The sequence below is a fragment of the Sorghum bicolor genome, chromosome 5 (genome assembly GCF_000003195.3).
Source record: "Sorghum bicolor cultivar BTx623 chromosome 5, Sorghum_bicolor_NCBIv3, whole genome shotgun sequence".
In the NCBI taxonomy this organism is placed as follows: domain Eukaryota; kingdom Viridiplantae; phylum Streptophyta; class Magnoliopsida; order Poales; family Poaceae; genus Sorghum; species Sorghum bicolor.
In genome coordinates, this window is record NC_012874.2 from 70510608 (window position 1) to 70530695 (window position 20088).

The 20088-nt window shown below is 40.7% G+C and overlaps 1 protein-coding gene across 1 annotated transcript; it reads left to right on the top strand.

Annotated features, from left to right (window-relative positions):
• LOC8076316 (disease resistance protein RPP13) lies at window positions 4965-14677 on the top strand. The gene is made up of 4 exons (XM_002449961.2): window positions 4965-5260; window positions 5539-5615; window positions 5865-6852; window positions 12186-14677. The coding sequence occupies exons 3-4, from the start codon at window positions 5906-5908 to the stop codon at window positions 14314-14316; spliced, it is 3078 nt and encodes a 1025-aa protein (XP_002450006.2). The 5' UTR covers window positions 4965-5260; window positions 5539-5615; window positions 5865-5905; the 3' UTR covers window positions 14317-14677.

Sequence of the window (20088 nt, forward strand, 5' to 3'; positions counted from 1 at the left end):
AAATTGATTCCAGCATGAAGGCACCACCATGTTTCTAACCTTGTAATAAAATTTAGTTTTGACAAAAATTATTTATTTGCTAAATTCAAATGCCCACAAAAATACTTAAATAAATCAAATTAAATCCTATTAATTCCAAATCGAATTTTGGGTGTTACAGGATCAAGCAACAATACCACTGCAAGCAAGCTAGCATCCCATGCGACGACAGTACAGTTCTATTTAATTCCAATCCATTTCAGTACTTAGATCCTGTTTGATACTCTAAACAAAGTTAGAAGTTAGAGTTATTCTTTAACTTATGACTAGCCCTCTAGCTAAAGAGGTGTTTGGATGCAAACGTTAGATTGACAATTAATATACTTTCTCAATCATTTGACTCCTTTCCAACTAGATGTGGTGTGGTCTGCTGTTGTGTGGCCTCCTTCCACTCATGGCTTCGACTCGCGGTGGACGATAAGGAGGGAGCTCCTCATGTGGCTAGGGAGGAGCTCATCACCGGCACTTGCGAGTAGAGATTGAGATCCGTGAGTCCAGAGCCGCTCAATGACGGCTACGAGCCCCACGCGTCGAAGCCATCTCCGTCCATCGATGGGAGATGACGGCGAGGTAGGCTTGTGGCGGCGGCACTAGTTCCCGGGAGGCAGCCGTGTAGCTACGGATTCACATCGCGCATGGGAAGAGAAACTGGTCACACGACGGGAGCCAATCCCGTGTGGCAAAACAACGCTTTTCTTGTGGGCCCACCTCAAATAGCCTCAAATAGCCCAAATAAATACTTCTTTGGAGGATAGTTTTTTGGAGTGGATTAGATGTAAATAACCCTAATCTAACTCTCATGTTTTGATACTTTAGGACATTTTTTTCTTAGTCGACAGTTTCAATAGAATTTTATTATAGTTTTATGCATATTAAATATGCTGGTGTGACACTATATTAATAAAGAGAGAGATGATAAGAATTTTATAGAAATAGAGAGAGTTTCATCCCCATAAAATTCTTCTCACTATTTCCAAAATATTGATGTGTTGAAAACTAAGCCATGAAACCCTACAGAGGATGACACATAAGCAGTAAATGATATTTTTAGGTGAAGGTATTTTTCAATTCGTTTGCTCCTTTATAGTATAGATAATTATGGCAGAGGTGAACAACCTTGTAGAAAATAAAATATGGCCTTATTTAGTTACACCCAAAATCCAAAAACTTTTTAAGATTCTTCATCATATCGAATCTTTGGACGTATACATGGAGCATTAAATATAGACGAAATCAAAAACTAATTGCACAGTTTGCCTCTAATTTGCGTGATGAATCTTTCGAGCCTAGTTATTCTATGATTGAATAATAATTATCAAATACAAACGAAAATACTATAGCGTTCCAAAAATATTTGGTGAGGAAACTAAACAAGACCTACATCTAATGGTTAGATCACGAGAGCCTATAGATTTGATGGCTAGATACTATTTCTAATTAACGTGAGAATTTCTAGCATTAAACATTTTTTTTCGAACGTGCCTTACGAGAATAACATAGAGACTTCATTTGGGGCCGGCCTGGTTCAATCGGTAAAATTTTGGGATTTTGGGTACTGCAGCATTTTCGTTTTCGTTTGTATTTAATAAAAATTATACAATCATGAACTAACTGGGCTTAGAATATTCTTTTCAAAAATGATAGGTAAACTATGTAATTAGTTTTTGTTTTTGTCTATATTTAATACTCAATGCATACACCGTAAGTAAAGTTTTCCAAATGGGCCAGGCCCGCTAGGCTGACACGGGCACGGCCCGAGAAAGCACGACCCAAGCACGCCCCGGCCCGCATGCCGGCGTGCCCGTGCCAGGCACGGCTCGCTATCGTGCCCGTGCCTAGGCCGTGAGTTCGGCCCATGGGCCAGCCCAGGCACGGCACGGAAATGTGGCCTGGCCCGCTTAGGCATGACATATTCAATATCAGTCGTCCGACTTGAAACCCTAGATGATGCTGCCCATTGGATCCGACCATTGCTGAGCCTTGTATAAAATCCAAGGCCGCCCCCACAACTCCTCATTCGCGTCGCCTCGCCTCTCCCCTCTCCCCTCCCACCGCAACGCAACCCTCACTGACTCACGTCGAGTTAGCCGTGGCGAACGACGACTCCACGGGGCGAGGGCGACGGCGGCTCGCCGTCGTCACCTCCCCTTCGTCTCGCCGGCTGGCATCTCAAGAGCCAGAGTCGCCGGAGCCATGAAGAACCAGGTCAGCTAGCTAGATCCATTCCCCAAATCCCTAATCCCCAGCTCTTCTTCTCGTTGTTCCCTAATCTTCTTCCATGCTTATCTGCAGATCCGCTGAAGTGGTGCTGCTCGGAGGACTCGGGAATGCTTCTACGTCGTCGGCGACCGGGAGTGCAAGGAAAGCCGAAACCCTAACCCTAGCCCCGCCCGTTCTTACTTCTTCTTCTTTTGCTAGTTGATGTTCTATTCTGTTCTTGTTCTAATCAGTGCAAGTTCGTTTGTTTGCAGCCGTTTGAGGCCACCGCCGGTTAGGATGGCGGCCGTCCGGGCTGGGCGTAATGTCTCTGAAGACACGGCGGAGGCCAGCGCCACCACCATGGATGATGAGGACGAGATGCTACGGAACCAGCCTTAGTCATAGTCTTCATGTTTAATCTTTATTTTGGCTTCAACTTGGGTTTGTAATATGAGAACTTGGACAATGTAAGAACATTGAACTTTCATGAAGCTAGGCTGTACTCTTTTTCATGACTAGGGTTTCTCAAAAGGGTGAGTTTTACCTAGCAGGTTTTAATGAGGCAGCCATTGCACATGCTCTCAATATATTTCTATTTTCTTAGCTTGTGTGTTTTCTTTGGTTTTCTTTCTCTGGTTCTTTTCTGGCAATTTAGATTTCATAATCTTCTTGTTGACTTAATTCTGATTCTGATGGAGTACTTTGTGAAACATGTGGCTGTGCCTAGGCCGGCATGGGCACTGCAGTGCCATCGGGCCTGTTGACACGGCACGACACAGTTTCTCCTTGATAGTGCCATGCGTGGGCCATCACTACGGCACGTTGGCACTATCAGGCACGGCACGGCGCGCTGCCGTGCCCGTGCCGTGTCATGTCGTGCCCGTGCATGTGCCGTGCCGGGTGGCCTATTTGGAAAACTATAACCGTAAGACTCGATGGGATGGAGAATCTAAAATCTGTGGCAAATTTTTTTTGGAAATTAAACAAGGCCTAAGATGCAAAAGTACGAACGTGTTGTCCCAGCATTGGACAATAGCACCGTACTGCGGTCGGATCGGATGGTTGCCTGCTTAGGCCTTGTTTACCTCATTCCAAAATTCAAAAAAATTTAAGTTTTTTCATCACATTAAATTTTACGGTACATACATAAAGCATTTAATATAGATAAAATTAACTAATTATACTTATAATTTGTGAGATGATCTTTTAACTGAATAATATTTGTCACAAACAAACAAAAAAATACTATCGTATCCACAACAAGGCCTTAGTGGTAGGGTCGTCGGTCATGGTCGTCGCCTCGTCCGCTTGTGTATGTTGCTCAGCAGTCTCCCATGGTCCCAGCCCTTAAATTTTAGGGGCCCTCACCGCCATGGCCCACTCGTTCCGATCATAGTGAGGCTTTGTTTAGTTCATCCGAAATTCAAAAAGTTTTTAAATTTCTTTGTCACATCGAATCTTGCGGCATATGCATGAAGCATTAAATATAGACGATAACAAAAACTAATCACACAGTTTGACTGTAAATTGTGAGACGAATCTTTTGACCCTAGTTAGTCTATGATTTGGACAATATTTATCATAAACAAACGAAAGTGCTACAGTAGCGAAATCCAAAAAATTTTCACATCTAAATAAGTCATGAGGTTAGTTTCTCTCAAAAACCATTTTTTTAAAATTTCTTGTTACATTAAATTTTTGGACACATACATAAAGTATTAAATAGAGAAAAAAATAAAAACTAAATGTACACTTTATCTGTAATTTACAAGACGAATTTTTTAAAGCTAGATAATCTATGATTAAACAATATTTATCAAATACAAATAAAAAATACCACAATAGTCAAAACCAAAAATTTTCGGGAAACCAGACTCGCGTTGATGCCGTCCCTAGTCTAAGAAAACTTTTAACTTGAGTAGCTAGTACAGCTGGCAAGCATCTCTATGATAATAAGTACACATGCATGCTTCGAGATCTACATACATATAGTACATGTTTTCTCGACTGCTATATACTGCAGATAAATATTGTCAACTCGTGCCCTGCTTCCATCTCCTTTCAGGGTCCGTGGGCAAACCAGTTTCTATCATCACTTTATTTACTCAAAAAATTTTCATCCATCCTATCGAATCTTTGGAGACATAAATAAAATATTAAATATATATAAAAAAATAAACTAATTATACACAGTTTGGTTGAAAAAATCGCGAGACGAATCTTTTAAGCCTAGTTACTCTATGATTAGCCTTAAGTGCTACAGTAACCCACATATGCTAATGATAGATTAATTATGCTTAATAGATTTGTCTTGTAGTTTCCTGACGAGCTATGTAATTTATTTTTTTATTAGTTTCTAAAAATCCTTCCCGACATTCTTCCAACACATCTGATGTGACGCCAAAAAAATTTTCATCCTCAATCTAAACAAGGCCATGGAGACCAATTACTTAGTTTTGGCCTTGTTTAGTTCCCAAAAATTTTGCAAAATTTTTCAGATTCCCCGTCACATCAAATCTTTAGACGCATGCATGAGGTATTAAATATAGACAAAAATAAAAACTAATTGCACAGTTTGGTCGGAATTGACGAGACGAATCTTTTGAGTCTCGTTAGTACATGATTGGATAATGTTTATCAAATATAAACGAAAGTGGTACTATTTTTATTTTGCAAAATTTTTTGGAACTAAACAAGGTTAAGGATTGCGCTGGTTAGCACCTCCTCCTCCTCGGGCCTTGTTATCCCCCTTTGAAGATGGACTCCACTCCGATGGCTAATTGATTATGCAAAGGAGCAGGTTCCCAGTCTGATCCGCAAACCCAAGGAAGGTCTCCCCTCTTGCCCCCATCTCTCGTCCTCGGCTGCTCCTATGCCGATCTGACAACAACGGCTTCTTTCCTCGCAATGCCAATGGCAGCTGACGACCCAGCTAACAACATGGTCGTCGCCCATGTTCTTGCCCGGTGAACCAAACGAACCATCCATTACAGAGCGTACAGTACCTGAGCAAGCTAATAAGGTAACTCACTTGGAATTTGCATTGCTAATTAATCTCCCCTCTTCCCTATATATTTCAGTGCAATATATATATATATATATGTATATGTGGTCTATTTTCTATTGTCGAACGATTGGAATACAATGCCATCTCATGACACTAATTAAGCTAGATCTTAACTTTTGTGCTTGACTGACTGAGCAAAATTGCTTGCGTCGTATATACTACGCACACTATTTTTCATTCATGCATTCACCAGAATGATATTGCAAACGGATTATATTGTTGGTCTGTTGTAGGTGCTTATTACTACTCCATGGTTTTGATGTTCCATTCCAACCTCAATGATGAAACACAGGCTTCCCCTGTGAGAAAGGTGAGTCGGATGCATGCCTCATCCATCATGTCCTTCTCTCCCCAAAACCATAGTCTCGCTTGCTCCTCTCCGTCTCCAAGAGACAACAAATAATAACGCTCTTATATTATCCGCAACTTCCGATCCATCACACCGAAAACAACCGGAAATTAATTCTAATAACCTACTAGTACATAATCATTCTATATAGGTATACCAGGTAGCAAAATTAAACAGAGACTGAACTCAATGCTTTCTTGCAATGGGCAGATAATTCCAATCTTCTGTTGAAGAACCAAGATAGCACGAAGATGGATCTTGTGGTAGGTGCTTCAGAATCAACCATCAACAGTCTTGTGGGCAAGCTGGGCAGTCTTCTTGCCCAGGAATATGCTCTGATAAGGGGCGTACGTGGTGACATCCAGTACATCAACGATGAGCTCGCCAGCATGAAGGCCTTCCTTCTTGACCTCACCCAGGATGACCACGATAATCGGAAGAAGGACTGGATGAAGCAGATCCGTGACATGGCCTATGACTGTGAGGACTGCATAGATGACTTTGCCCATCGCCTCCCCAAGGATTCAAACTTTTCTGGCAAGTGCTGCTGCCCATGGCTGGCCGCACTGCTTTATGACCTCTGGACGTGCTGGCCTCGCCATGAAATTGCTTCCAATATTGCAGAGCTCAAGGTCCGGGCTCAACTAATCGCGGACCGACGCATGAGATACGGAGTGGAGAGCCCAAAAGGCAGAGAAAGCAATGACTCGTCTGATGATGTCCCTGGGTACGACGAAATTGCTGAGGATCAGCTCCCAAGGCGTGAGATGACTATGAAGGAGCCTGTCGGAACGAGGACTGTCATGGAGGAACTTGAGAAGTGGGTGGAGAACAAAGCTGTGAAGGACCGAACTGTTGCATCCATTGTTGGATTTGGGGGTGTGGGAAAGACCACGATTGCCATGGCGCTGTTCAATAAAGTTATGAAAGATTTTGACTGCCGGGCTTGGGTCACAGTGTCTCAGAACTATGATGAAGAAGCCGTTTTCCGTGATATTCTGAGTCAAATCATCCCAGATTACAATCAGCAAGACAGTTATGAAAACTCTGAGAAAAGGAATACAGAGAAATGCATTCCAGGCCAATTCAAACGAGCTTTACAACTCTGCCGAAGGCACACACCGACACAGCATGACAATTCTGGGCGGTCCAAATTGACTTCAGCAACAACGGTAAAGGAGCACCTGCAGGAAAAGAGGTACACTTAAAATCTTTGTCTCACGAGAGTAACAAATAATCTAGCATTATCCATTTCATAGTTCCATTTCTATTGTTCCATTCCATTACAGTTTCATTTCTATTATTCCTTTGCATTATAGTTTTTCGTGCACTGTCACCTGCAATCACATTAGATGTTTCCCCTGCAATTGCTTTGAACTGAAATTTCTACAACCAGACAGTGATAGGTTTTAAGTGTCATCAGATCATCACCATGGCATGCTGGTCTTCGGTGGCTCCGGTACTCAACAACACAATAGACGATATGACAATGTATCCTGGCTTGGGCTTTCGAAATTTCTTATTTATCGGCAGGTGCCGAAAAAAATTTCCTACCGAAAAAGAAAACCTTGCTACTAACAACAGAGAATAGTTCTTTGTATTAGAGAGCACACTCTATGTGGAAACCAGAAAATGGATGATTTAATTTGGTGAAAGTATTGTTGGGGGCTCGGCACCACCTTCCCCTACCTGGTTGCTCCGGAGGATCCTTCTTCATGAACCTCCGTCCTATGATCCTTCGGATGGATATGAGCTCCCCACTATGGGAAACGAGTTTATAGCATGCCCCATGATGGGTGAACCCATCCATGTCCATGGCATGGGTGCCACTCGTTCTACATATTAACAGCTCAAAGAGTAACTTTCACAAATGCATTTCACTATTCACACATTCGTCGTTCACCTTAGTGATTCCAGATCTAGGACAACCAATTCCGTGGGCTTCTAAGTTTGCTATGTGGGACATAGTCTCCAAGTACCCTGCAAGGAAAGACGAAGGCCTAGTTTGACTAAGACTCTCTGTAATCCTACTAGGACTCCAACATTGTAACTGACTAGGAGACTTGCTTCCTAGACTATATAAGGATGGAAGGCTCCATAGATCAGCAGATTGCACAACATATCATACACAACAGTCCAACACAAAGGCATCACGTTGAACTGGATGTAAGGTGTTACGCTATACTAGCGGCCTGAACTAGTATACATCATTGCCTACCCATTTACCATCGAGTTCTGCATACGCCGAAGGCCACCAAACTCTATCCCTGTAACCCCATGATAGGTTGTTGGTTGCCAAACACCAACATGTAGATCCTTGTGTGGATGTCAATTAGTAACCATTTGCCATGTTTAGGATCAATACACAATTAAAGGACCATAAAGGTGTTGTGCTTGAGTACCACATCATCCATGATGATGAATGACTTCATTTGCCTAGATAGGCATCATGCTTCTATTATGTCCTTGTGGAGTTTTCCTTGTAATAGTTGTCAATTGGTAGCGTCCAATTTGGTTTTACTGCCATCAATTCTGCATTTTGCTATTGGATAGATGTTCTACACTTGACGGTGTGTCCTCCTAGTCGCACTTTAGTCAGATAGAGTAGTTGTCGATGATGCAACTTTGATCCCATTGAAATTTTGATTCTAGATTATCAAATTTCTTCAAACTACACTTTTGTCATCGGTTCATTACCATGCCGTGCATGTTGTTCATCGAATGTTAGGAGCGTGGTTCTTCAGTAGCTTGGTTACTTAAGAACATGAGAGAAGACAACAAAATGTATCCTGGTTTAGGCTTTTGAGGCCCTACATCCAGCAATTAGTAGTTCTTTACATTCGAGAGCACCCAAATTGGGGGTTTACAATGAAGTACAAAGAGAGTTTGGCTAGGGATTGCTTGGTGCTAACCTACGGCTCATCAGCAGTGAGGTTTATCTCCTAGCAAGTAAGGGAAATGCTCCTCTCACTTTCTCGGTTGCTGGTGGGGGTGTTCCTCTCTATTACGCTATTCTTCTGTCGAGCTCTAGTGCTCTGCTTCCTGGCAAATGACTGAAAGGGGAAGAAGCCCCTCTTCTATGGCAGCTGACGAACTTGCCCTTATATTCTGGGAAGGTCGAGTACAAGGCGGTTTGAGAGCTATAGTACCCTTCATGCACCAAGACCTAGGAGGGTGCTGTTGCAACATGGATGAACCTCAATGTTGTCGTGGATTTGGGGGAGCTTTGCCTGATGTTTTGGTATCCTAGCGCTTGACCAATAGGGATTGTCCCCACTAGACTGGCCTCTACCCAGTGAGCCTTCTTGAGGCTTCCATGATGGCGAAGATTCCCTAGATCAGGGGCTAACAAGTAGGCCTAGGAGGTCTAGGCCCTTCTAGCTAGTGGTCTAGTTTTCCCAATTGTGTCATGCCATCTACATGACTCTGTTGAAGGATTGGTTGACAGCTCTTTGCCTGTTGTTTGGGTGGGAGCCCCCGAGCCACGAATGCTCGGCTACCAGCCAATGCTTAGGGTGTTGGCCATTGGCCCAGCCACTAGCTCGGGCTTGGGTTGAGCATTGGCCAGGCACAAGCTTCTGTTGGTCGGGGGCTAGGGGTATTATAGAGTCCTTGAGTCTAGGGTGGAGGTAGTGAGTGAGCTTAGGCTCTGCATAGCTTTTGATTAGATGGTGCGCACGAGCATGCCCGATGGGTATAGCCCCTGAGTGATCCAATAGAGATCAGTTGGGGGGTCTATCAGTCAGCATGCTGCCATGTCCGAATGTCACTCTACAACCACTCCAGTTGATGCCCGTATGAAGCTTTCTGCCACCGATGGATCTCTTGTCACTGATCTGACACACTACCGTTGTCTTGTCGGTGCTCTCCAGTACTTGACACTGACTCGTCCTGGCACAGCCTATGCTGTTAGCAAGTCTGTCTGTTTATGCATGACCCGAGGAAACATCATCTCGCATTGTTTAAGAGGATTCTTCATTATGTCAAGGGCACATAGTTTGCTGGTCTTCATCTCAGTGCTGGACCGGTTGATAGTCTCACCACCTACTCGGATGCTGACTGGGCCAGTTGTCCAGATTCTCGATGCTCGACCTCGAGTTACTGTGTCTATCTTGGTGACAACTTGGTGTCTTAGTCTTCTAAATGGCAGACCAGCGTCTCTTGCTCCAGCGCCGAGGAGGAATACAGGGTTGTTGCACACGCTGTTGCAGAGACATGTTGAATTCGTCAGTTGCTCCAGGAGCTCCACACTCTGCTCACTTCGGTGACGATTGTTTACTGTGATAATGTCAGTGCAGCATACATGACCAGGGATCCTGTTCATCATCGCCGCACGAAGCATATTGAGATTGACATTCACTTTGTCCGTGATAAGGTTGCTCTGGGTCAGGTCCGAGTGCTCCATGTCCCATCGTCACACCAGTTTGCGGACATCACGACCAAAGGCTTACCTGTATAGCTCTTTACTGACTTTAGGAATAGTCTTTGCATCCGAGACTTTGCTGCTACGACTAAGGGTGGGTATTAGAGATATACATAGATATATATTAGATATGTATAGCTGACTCATAGTATACGTGATGTATAGTGTATGTTGTAATCATACACAACTTGTACCTTAACCTTCCTGGCTATATATTGAAAGGCCACTCCCCCCTATCGGGTGTGCGGTGTATTTGCCCTCTACTATACATTTCTACAGTCTCCAATGTTCTTTGACTGAATGAGATGAGCTTAGGTCAGGGTCTGTTCACACCACCTACACTATACATAATCAGTCTCCTATCCAGTGTGCATGACCGATGCATACTGGATGCCTAGGTGCAGAAACATAGCACGAACACAAAGAACCCTAAGCACCGGTCATGTATGGTGCAAGATCCGGTGCCCCCAAGGAGACGACCAGTGCACAAACAACACCCAAAAAACCTGAAACTTGATCATATCTTGGCTAAGTAAAAAACCAGTTGTCACCAAAATTTTACCAGATGGTCACAAAGGCTATTGGTGGGCTGTCCCTAAGAAATCATCGCCTAAGACTTAGTCAAATCACGAGAATTTGACATTTCATGTTGAACTTGGTTTTTCTTCCCCCAAAAGACAAAATTACCTCGAGCTATGAGCTCATGTGGATTGGGAGAAATTCACTTGGTAGAAGTTATCAACACATGTCCTACCTCATCTTGGATTAGTTGAATGACCCAAAACCACTTCAAACAAAAAGTTGACGCAAAACATGATATAGGGAAAGCAAAGAATGAAGAACAACAACGAGAAGAATTTCAAATCCTAGAGGAGAACGAGAGGTAAGGGCCTATCTTCCCACTTTCAAAAGGTTCATAGAACACAAATGAAGGATTTGCAATAGCTACTTCATCTTTTGATCTCCTACAACAATCTAGAGGGAGGGGAAAACCTAGCAAGGGTAAAAAAGACTCACTAAAGCAATGTTTTCCTAGATGTTAAATGGTAAATAGCCGGTCACCTTTCATTAAGCAGTCTAAACAAATGATTAATCAGAAACAGTGTACCACTGTGTAGCGTTTATACATCGTTTAAACGGTCTAAACGCCCGTTTAGACAAACAATGCACTAAAGAGATAAGGATGATTAGGGAATTCTCCACTTATTTATAGATACACATTCCCAACTTGCCCCTTATATATTTGGAGCGAACCACATAACCGAAGGTGTTTTCTGGTCCAACTCAAAGATCTGGTAATCCAATAGACACATGCCCTTTATGACCTAGTTTTGCCTCGATGCAAGCCTCATGATGACTCCACGTGCTGCCTCTGGTTCCCGCCGGAACTGCACCCGAGTTTTGAGGTCCAAACCACAAAACCGCTCAACACATGTCACCGTTGTCCTTGGCCACCCGGCCATCAAGTCCTCTAGCGCCTTCGCTTGACTTCCACTGTCTTGACTTGGTTAACATAGTCCATCTCCCATGTACTTGTTGATGACGTCACCTAGCTTCTCCAGTCCCTCCATCCAAGCCTCGACATCCATCCTTCATTGCTCCCAGTCCATCAGCATGGACCCGCTTGACCTTCACCTTCGCCGCCGACCACCATTTCCGAGCTCCACAACCACAAGACAAGAGACACATTACACACAACCCAACTCATGCCACAGTTACTTCAACAAGTCAATCCAAAGCACAAATCTCGTTGACAATCACACTCATTACGAATCGAACCACAAGCGCACATATTAACCTTAGGTTTGCAGTAGGATATCATGTTATTATGTACTCCTTGGTACCTTAGCTCAAGGCAGCCATGTGGGCGTTCTCTAGCAGACACTTCTTCTTGGTCCTAATTTTAATCATTTTGCTATCGTATTTACACTCATATGAAATCAAGAAAAAAACGAACGCTGTGTAATATATGCTACGTCATCCAAAGTCATCTCACTACTCAAGATTACATCAGTAAACAATCTGTACAATCTGTCCTAAAATATATGCCACTTTTTGAATCTTGTTTTTTTGTCTCATATGAGATTTCTCTTGTCCCTGTTTGCCAGGTATATCATCTTAGTTGATGACATATGGTCGGCAGAAACATGGAAGCAAATATCACGTTGTTTGCCAGATAATAATAGAAGCAGCAGAATAATAGTTACTTCAAGACTTCGTTCTGTTGGTGCAGCCTGCTACCAGAGTGAAAAAGATCATATCTTTTCAATTGATTTTCTCTGTGATGAAGATGCCGAGATGTTATTCAAGCAAAGTGTTTCTGAATCGAAATGCCGCAATGATGGTGATGCCAATAATTTATCCAAGCAAAAGCAGAAACACAGCGACAAGGAAATAATACACCATGGAGAATTATGGAGAAGGTGTGGGGGCCAGCCTTTGGCCATAGTCACCATGGCTGGTCTTGTGGCCTGCAACCAAAACAAACCGACGAAGTATTGGGATAAGCTTTGCAAAAGATTGCCAGCACGAGAGACTTCCGTTACTGAGGTGTTTGACAAACAAGTAAATTCTCTTACTCTGGAAGGAGTTAAAAGGATTCTTGATTGTTGCTACAATGATCTGCATGGAGATCTCAAGACCTGCTTATTGTACTTAGCCATGTTTCCAAAGGGTTGTAAAACTAGTAGGAAGTGTGTAACCTGGCGATGGATAGCTGAAGGTTTTGTTACTAAGAAGTATGGGCTGACAGAGGAGGAACTTGCAGAGACATACTTTAATCAGCTTTTAAGAAGGAAGTTAATACGTCCTGTGGATCACAGCAGCAACGGAAAGCTAAAAACCTTTCAAGTACATGACATGGTTCTTGACTATATTGCATCCAAAGCAAGAGAAGAGAATTTTATTACGGTGATTGGTGGGCACTGGATGATGCCAGCACCGAGTGGTAAAGTTCGTCGACTGTCCATGCAGAGCAGTAGTTCTAAGCCTGGAGATTCAACAAAAGGCTTCAATCTGTCTCAAGTGCGGTCGCTGACCGCTTTTGGGAACATTAATCAGCTGCGTTTTCAAGAATTTAATAACAGATTAATACAAGTCCTGGATTTTCAAGGACTGAAGGGAGTTAGAGACAAACATATGAATCACATTTGTAAAATGCTTATACTGAAGTATTTGAGCCTCCGAGGAACAGCTATTACTGAAATTCCACCGAGAATTGGGAAACTTGAGTTTTTAGAAACACTTGACATAAGGGAAACAGATGTTGAAGAGCTTCCTGAAAATGTAAGGAAACTAAAACGGATCACTAGCATACTTGGTGGGAGTAAAAACAAAAACCCACGGAAAGGGTTAAGGCTGCCTGAAGAAAAACGTAAGAAGCAACAGTTGCAAGATAAAGAGGACGATGGAATGAAAGCACTGCGTTTGCAAGATAACGAGGGTAATGGGATGAAAGCACTGCGCATACTTTCTGGGATCGAGATCAACAAAACAACAGCTGTAGAAAGCTTTTATTTGTTGACGGAGCTAAAGAAGCTGAGTATTTACAAGCTGAGTATAGAGGGTCCAGATAAAATTCAAATCTTCGAACAACTATTATCTTCTATTGAGTACCTTTGCAGCTGTGGTCTGCAGACTCTGGCAATCAACGATTTAGATTCTGAATTTATCGAATCACTAGACAAAATGTCCGCAGCTCCAAGATATCTCGTTGCACTTGAGCTTTCAGGAAAGTTAGAAGAAACCCCAAATTGGCTCCAGAAACTACACACACTGAACAAGTTAACCCTATCTGTCACAGTTCTCAGGACAGGTACTTTGGATCTCCTCTCCAGCATGCCGCTGCTGTATTCTCTCACATTTTCATTTAGTGGAGCCAAGCAGGATAATGATATAGTGAATGTCCTCGAGAAGAATAAATCACAATCTGATGGGGAGATCTTTGTTCCAAAAGGATTCAAAAGCCTTAAGCTTCTTCGGTTCTTTGCACCTCGTGTTCCAAAGCTGGGCTTCTGTGACAACGCAATGCCAGCACTTGAGATTATTGAGATGAGGTATCAAACCTTCGAAGGTCTGTTTGGAGTTAACACACTTGGCAATCTCAAAGGTGTGCATCTCAGAGAGGAGAAACTGGGAGAAAAAGATGAGAAAACAATAAACGAATTCTTGTTAGATGATTTGAAATATAGCACAGAGGAACTGCAGGTAGTCGTTGATCACACCTTCATCACTTATTGAATAGTCGAAATACATTTCTGCCAGCGATCGCCCCCTTCGCATGGAGTGGAGATTAGAATCTTATATATATTATTCCCTGCTTTCTAGTTTGCAAAATAAACAGTTGTCTGTCATCCCATGGCACTGTTATTTGTCATTGATGTTTCTATGTACTGCTGTGAAGTTCGGTTATGCTATTACAGTTACAGTGATGGTCTGTTTATTGTTCAGTTATGGTTGCTCTAATAATAAAGTGGAGGACCCTCCATGGCACACCATTTGTAACCCATTTGTAATTTTGTTCGATCAGTTGTAATATTACTCTGTACTCTTATATAAAACTCGCAAACTAATTTATTGTGGTGAATCGTTGTTTTTGTAATCTATGAATGCTTGACTTGGTAACAGATCGATATGTGTCGCACAAGGAAGCAGCATCTTATACTTTGATGGACAATGCTAAGGTACACATTTTACCTTCAAGGAGGTAATATCTCAAATCAATCTAAGCCATTGATTTTTATATTTTATGAATTACTTAATAAATTAAAAAATCCAAGAAAACAAAAAAGTAATCAATGCTGAGTGGCCAGGCAGACTCGCGTCGGGTGCAGTAGAGTGCACCCACGACCGTCCTCGATTGAGCAGAGTATAATCTAGGTTGACAAATTCTTTTCCATTTTTTCCAAAATAAAAATTTACTTTTGTGAAATTGTCCATATAGATATTCGCATTGCCATACACGTAGTACGTAACATGTATACACACGCTAGCAACATGTAAGTCACATACCGTTTGTACTCACATTACCGGCCACTCGCTGACACACGTGTGTACACATTAATGACATGATACACATATATCACGTACACGTAATCAGATACATATGTACGGTAACACATAATCAAAATGTTGTTACTATCACACATACAAGTCATATTAAATACAAAATCAAAAGTGTATCAAGCCACATACAAGAATAAATACATGGTAACCAAAATATATCAAGTTTAAAGTTGCAAATTTTTTTTAAAAATATACCATATCCACTAAATCATGCATGCACCAATCAAATCTAGAGAAAATAATGTATCTTAAACTTTCTTTATTTATTTGATTTTACTAATTAAAAAATTAAATAAATATTTATTTCATCTATTACCTTCTAGAAGTAATATATTATCGAAACCGTCCGATCAAAATAAATGAATGGCTGACAATTATTTGGGAGTACCGTAGCAAAGCCCTACTTTGATCGTGTATTTGTGTGTGCGTGTGTGAGGGGAGAGAGAAATATTGAACATCCTAGAATGTGTGTGAGCTGATGTAATACTACACAAGCTGTCCCTTGATTACATAATAAGGCAACGATCTCTACTCAAAAGGTTGACACTGGTTTCCTGCAATTAGTTTTTAATGAGTCAAAAAATTTGCATTTGTATCAACAAGTTTAGTGATTGCCCCGATTAATCACATGAAACTAATAACATGAATAATGAATAGCATTTAAAACATCAACAATCATTTGTCATTATTCCATAAGAAGTCCAAGGCCACTCATGACAATGAGTACGGTGGTTATAAAAGTTTTATACTCTATAAAGGTTGTACATTTTCATCATGATCGGGATTTACCGTTTCGCTTGAGGTTATCATCGTGTTGACCTATTACCAAGGAAGGGTGACAGGGTTCACTATAAAACCTTTTAAAGGTTTATCTTACAAGTTAAGGCTTCTAGTATTCCAATTAGCAAGCAGATGTAGGAACCCCTTTATAATGGCACAAAGCTAATGTATTATTGTTCAGACGAGGGTCCTAGATTAGAGCAAGACTATTAATATAGCGAGCTATTGGCTATAAGAGCACTCACAATGCAAGACTCTATCACAGAGTCCAAGACAATTAATTACATATTATTTATGGTATTTTGCTGATGTGGCAACATATTTATTGAAGAAAGAGGTAGAAAAAATAAGACTCCATGTCTTATTTAGACTCTAAGTCCACATTGTTCGAGGTAATAAATAACTTTAGACTCTGTGATAGAGTCTGTATTGTGAGTGCTCTAAGTGTCTTTGGAGCCTACCTTTCAGTCCACCTATACAGTAATTAGCTCTTTATTTTTAATAGATAGTTTATTTATCTATCTCCTAAAGTTTCTTACTTAACTATGTTTAAGCCGGTTATAACTTTGCAGTCTGTTTCTCATCTCTCTCATATCATCTCTCCTCCACCTCAGCATTGAACCTACTTACTTGCTCTTAGCTGGTAGTGAGCTTGTGGTGTCAAACTCGCTCCTCCTATCTTCTCCTGAGCTAGCAGTACTTGAGTATGAGCAGCGATGAGAATGAATATTGAAGAGACTAGGAACATTAGGCAAGGACCGAAGGATGACATGTATGCAAGCATATATATATATATATATATATATATATATATACTTACTGTTGCCAGGAAGACCCTTGGGCCCCCAAAATGGGTAGTGTCAGCCCTGTCTAGGACACGCCAAAATTTGGAGGCCCAAGTAAACTCACACCTTGTATTTCCTATCTCTGTTTGCTATCTTTTCTTTCAGAACTGCCCATAAATGTAACCGCAAAACGAGGACTGTCATTTTTATATTTTATCATTAAAAAATATCAAGTGCTTCCTTTATTTAAGACTAAAATAAATAATTACTCGCCGATCTTGACCTCACAAGTCCAACACTAGAGGGTTCATGTCTCAATAAAATGGAACGACGACCTAGAGACTCTCCAGCATAGAGCACCTAACCAAAGATTCTTCAGAATTTGATATGATGCCAATTTCAATTTTTTTTTGTTATTAGCCATGTGGACAAACGTGTCTATAGCTCACTTATGAAGATGCCAATTAGCAGAAATTAAGTCAAACAAGAAGCCATCTTGAGCCCAGTTAAGAGAAACAAAAGGGTGAATAAGATGCACATGATGAATAATGTATTGTTCAGGTCAATTTCATTTCTCAGTTTCCTTGACTCGCGAATATTTCGATCGTAGCATGCGTGTGGTCATGTGCCTATCTGCGCCAATAATTGTTTCATGCGTGTGTAGTGTACGTAGAGTCATTCTATTAAAAATGTGTGTATCTTAGGGTACTTCCAACGCTAAAAATTACATGTATTTTCTATATCTATTAATTTTTACACACACTATATATAGAAACTATAATTTCAATAGATAGTTTTTATATAATATTTTTTATCCAGTCACATCTATTTTTTCTCCATTCTCAGCTAATCATATCACTTCATGTCTTGGATTTTGTGTGGATATGGTTTCTAACTTAGACTCAGTTTCTATGATTTTTACTCTCTCTTTAATAACACTCCTGCCACATCAGCAAAGTGCTTAAGTGACACTACATAGAAACCACGATAGTTTCTGGAAGTGTCCTTGATGCCTATGTCGAAATAAATGCTCTCTGGCGAACTCATATCGTCATGAAAGGTACTCATATCATCATGAGGAGTACATATCATAAGTCCTTGTTTAGTTCACCCAAAAATTAAAAAAAATTCAAGATTCCTCATCACATTAAATTTTGTGGCACTTGTATGAAGTATTAAATATAGATAAAAATTAAAAACTAATTACACAGTTTGTTTGTAAATTGCGAGATGAATCTTTTAGGTTTAGGCCTTAGTTAGTTCATGATTGGACAATATTTGCCAAATAAAAACAAAATTGTTACGGTACCCGAAACCAATTTTTTTGGGGAACTGAACAAAGCCTAAGTTCACCCAAGATTCAAAAAAATTTCAAAAGTCCTCGTCACATCGAATCTTACGACACATGGATGGAGTATTAAATATAGATAAAAATAACTAATTGTACAGTTTATCTATAATTTGTGAGACAAATTTTTTAAATCTAATTAATCTAATACAAACAAAACTACTACAGTACCCAAAAACTTTTCACCTTAGAAACTAAACAAGGCCTAAGACAGCATCATTCTAGTGTAGGGGCTCCTTGTCCCTCCTGTTCTTTCAAAAAAAATCCTACTCTTTCACCATGCTCACCGAAATGACTTGTGGATCCATCCAGGCCTTGTTTAGTTTCCCAAAAATTTTACAAAATTTTTCAGATTCTCCGTCACATCGAATTTTTAGACGTATGCATGGAGTATTCAATATAGATAAAAATAAAAATTAATTGCACAATTTGGTCGGAATTGACAAGATGAATCTTTTGAGCCTAGTTAGTCCATAATTGGACAATATTTGTCAAATACAAACAAAAGTGCTACTATTCTTATTTTACAAAATTTTTTGAAGTAAACAAGCCCCCAAAGTGGTTGTAACCGGAAAAAAACGAAAACCAAGCTGGGTAGAGTTTTTTTTAAGGAACACAAGCTGGCTAGAGTTAGTGTCGGCCAGCTGCCACAAACATAAATGTTCATTTCTGCATCACGGATTTCACGTGGGTGGCAGATTATTATTATTATAGGCCAGCTGCCACAAACATAAATGTTCATTTCTGCATCACGATGAGTTCACGTGGGTGGCAGATTTGTTTTGCAGGATCACAGAAGATGCGAATATTTCGATCAGACCATGTATTTGCTCATGTGCGGCGCATATGCCTCCCTGCTATTGTTTGATGCGTGCCTACAGGAATATTTATAATTTATCGGTTGGGTTTTGTGCCCATTGGTGCAGTTTGATCAAATAGCTTTGGCATTGTGTAGTTCTAAAAAATTTTGAGAAATCAACACTATAGCATTTTCATTTGTATTTGATAAATATTGTCTAATCATGGACTAACTAGACTTAAAAGATTCGTCTCGTCAATTTCGATCAAACTGTGCAATTAGTTTTTATTTTCATCTATATTTAATACTCCATACATACGTCTAAAGATTCGATGTGACAGAAAATCTGAAAAATTTTACAAAATTTTTTGGAACTAAACAAGGCCTTTGAAACAAAGTCAAACGACAAGCCAACCAGATCCCAATTAACATAAACAAAGCGTGAAGATGCCCGGCCAACTTGAGGCTGCAAACAACCAGATCGAAATGCCGACCATGCACATGTTAAATAATGTATTTTTGAGTGCAATTTCATCTCTTACATAATTACTAGTAAATTTAGCCGGCTCTCTATATTTAGCTGCGGTAGATCCAAACAGCCGAAACTAAAATTACACAGCTAAAAAAGTGCTCTTAACTAATGGGAACTGCATTATTTCATTATCTATTCCAACCTATCTGTAACATCCAATTTTAAGAATAAACCGATTTTAAGAATAAAATCAGATATGCACCATACGTGAGTTTCAGAAGACAAACCTCACATATAGCTACAAATAAGGGGTAATATCAAAGGACAACGCATAAATTATATAACGTACATAATAAATCAGAAACAACCTTAGGTAGCAAACCACGGAAGATAACTCCAAACTTCGGGTATTAACTTCACTCTACAGGATCCAACTGATTGTTTGATCATAAGCCCAATACTTCTCCTGAGGTGTGGGGGAGATAGCAAGAATGAGTCCAAAACGAACTCCGCAAGTAGCAACTAGATAGTATAGATCCCACAATCTCATGATCAATGTGACATAAATAATATAGAGCATCAAACAATAAACAATAAGTTTCTTAACACCACAAGATTCATCACCCTTAATGTAAGAATCCCCAAGGCCGCTCGTGACCGTGAGCACGGCTAGTATACCAGTTTAATAAACACTCTGCAGAGGTCGTACATCTTTACCCATGAGTCATGATTTACCCTTCCAAGGGAGGCTGGCAGGGATCAC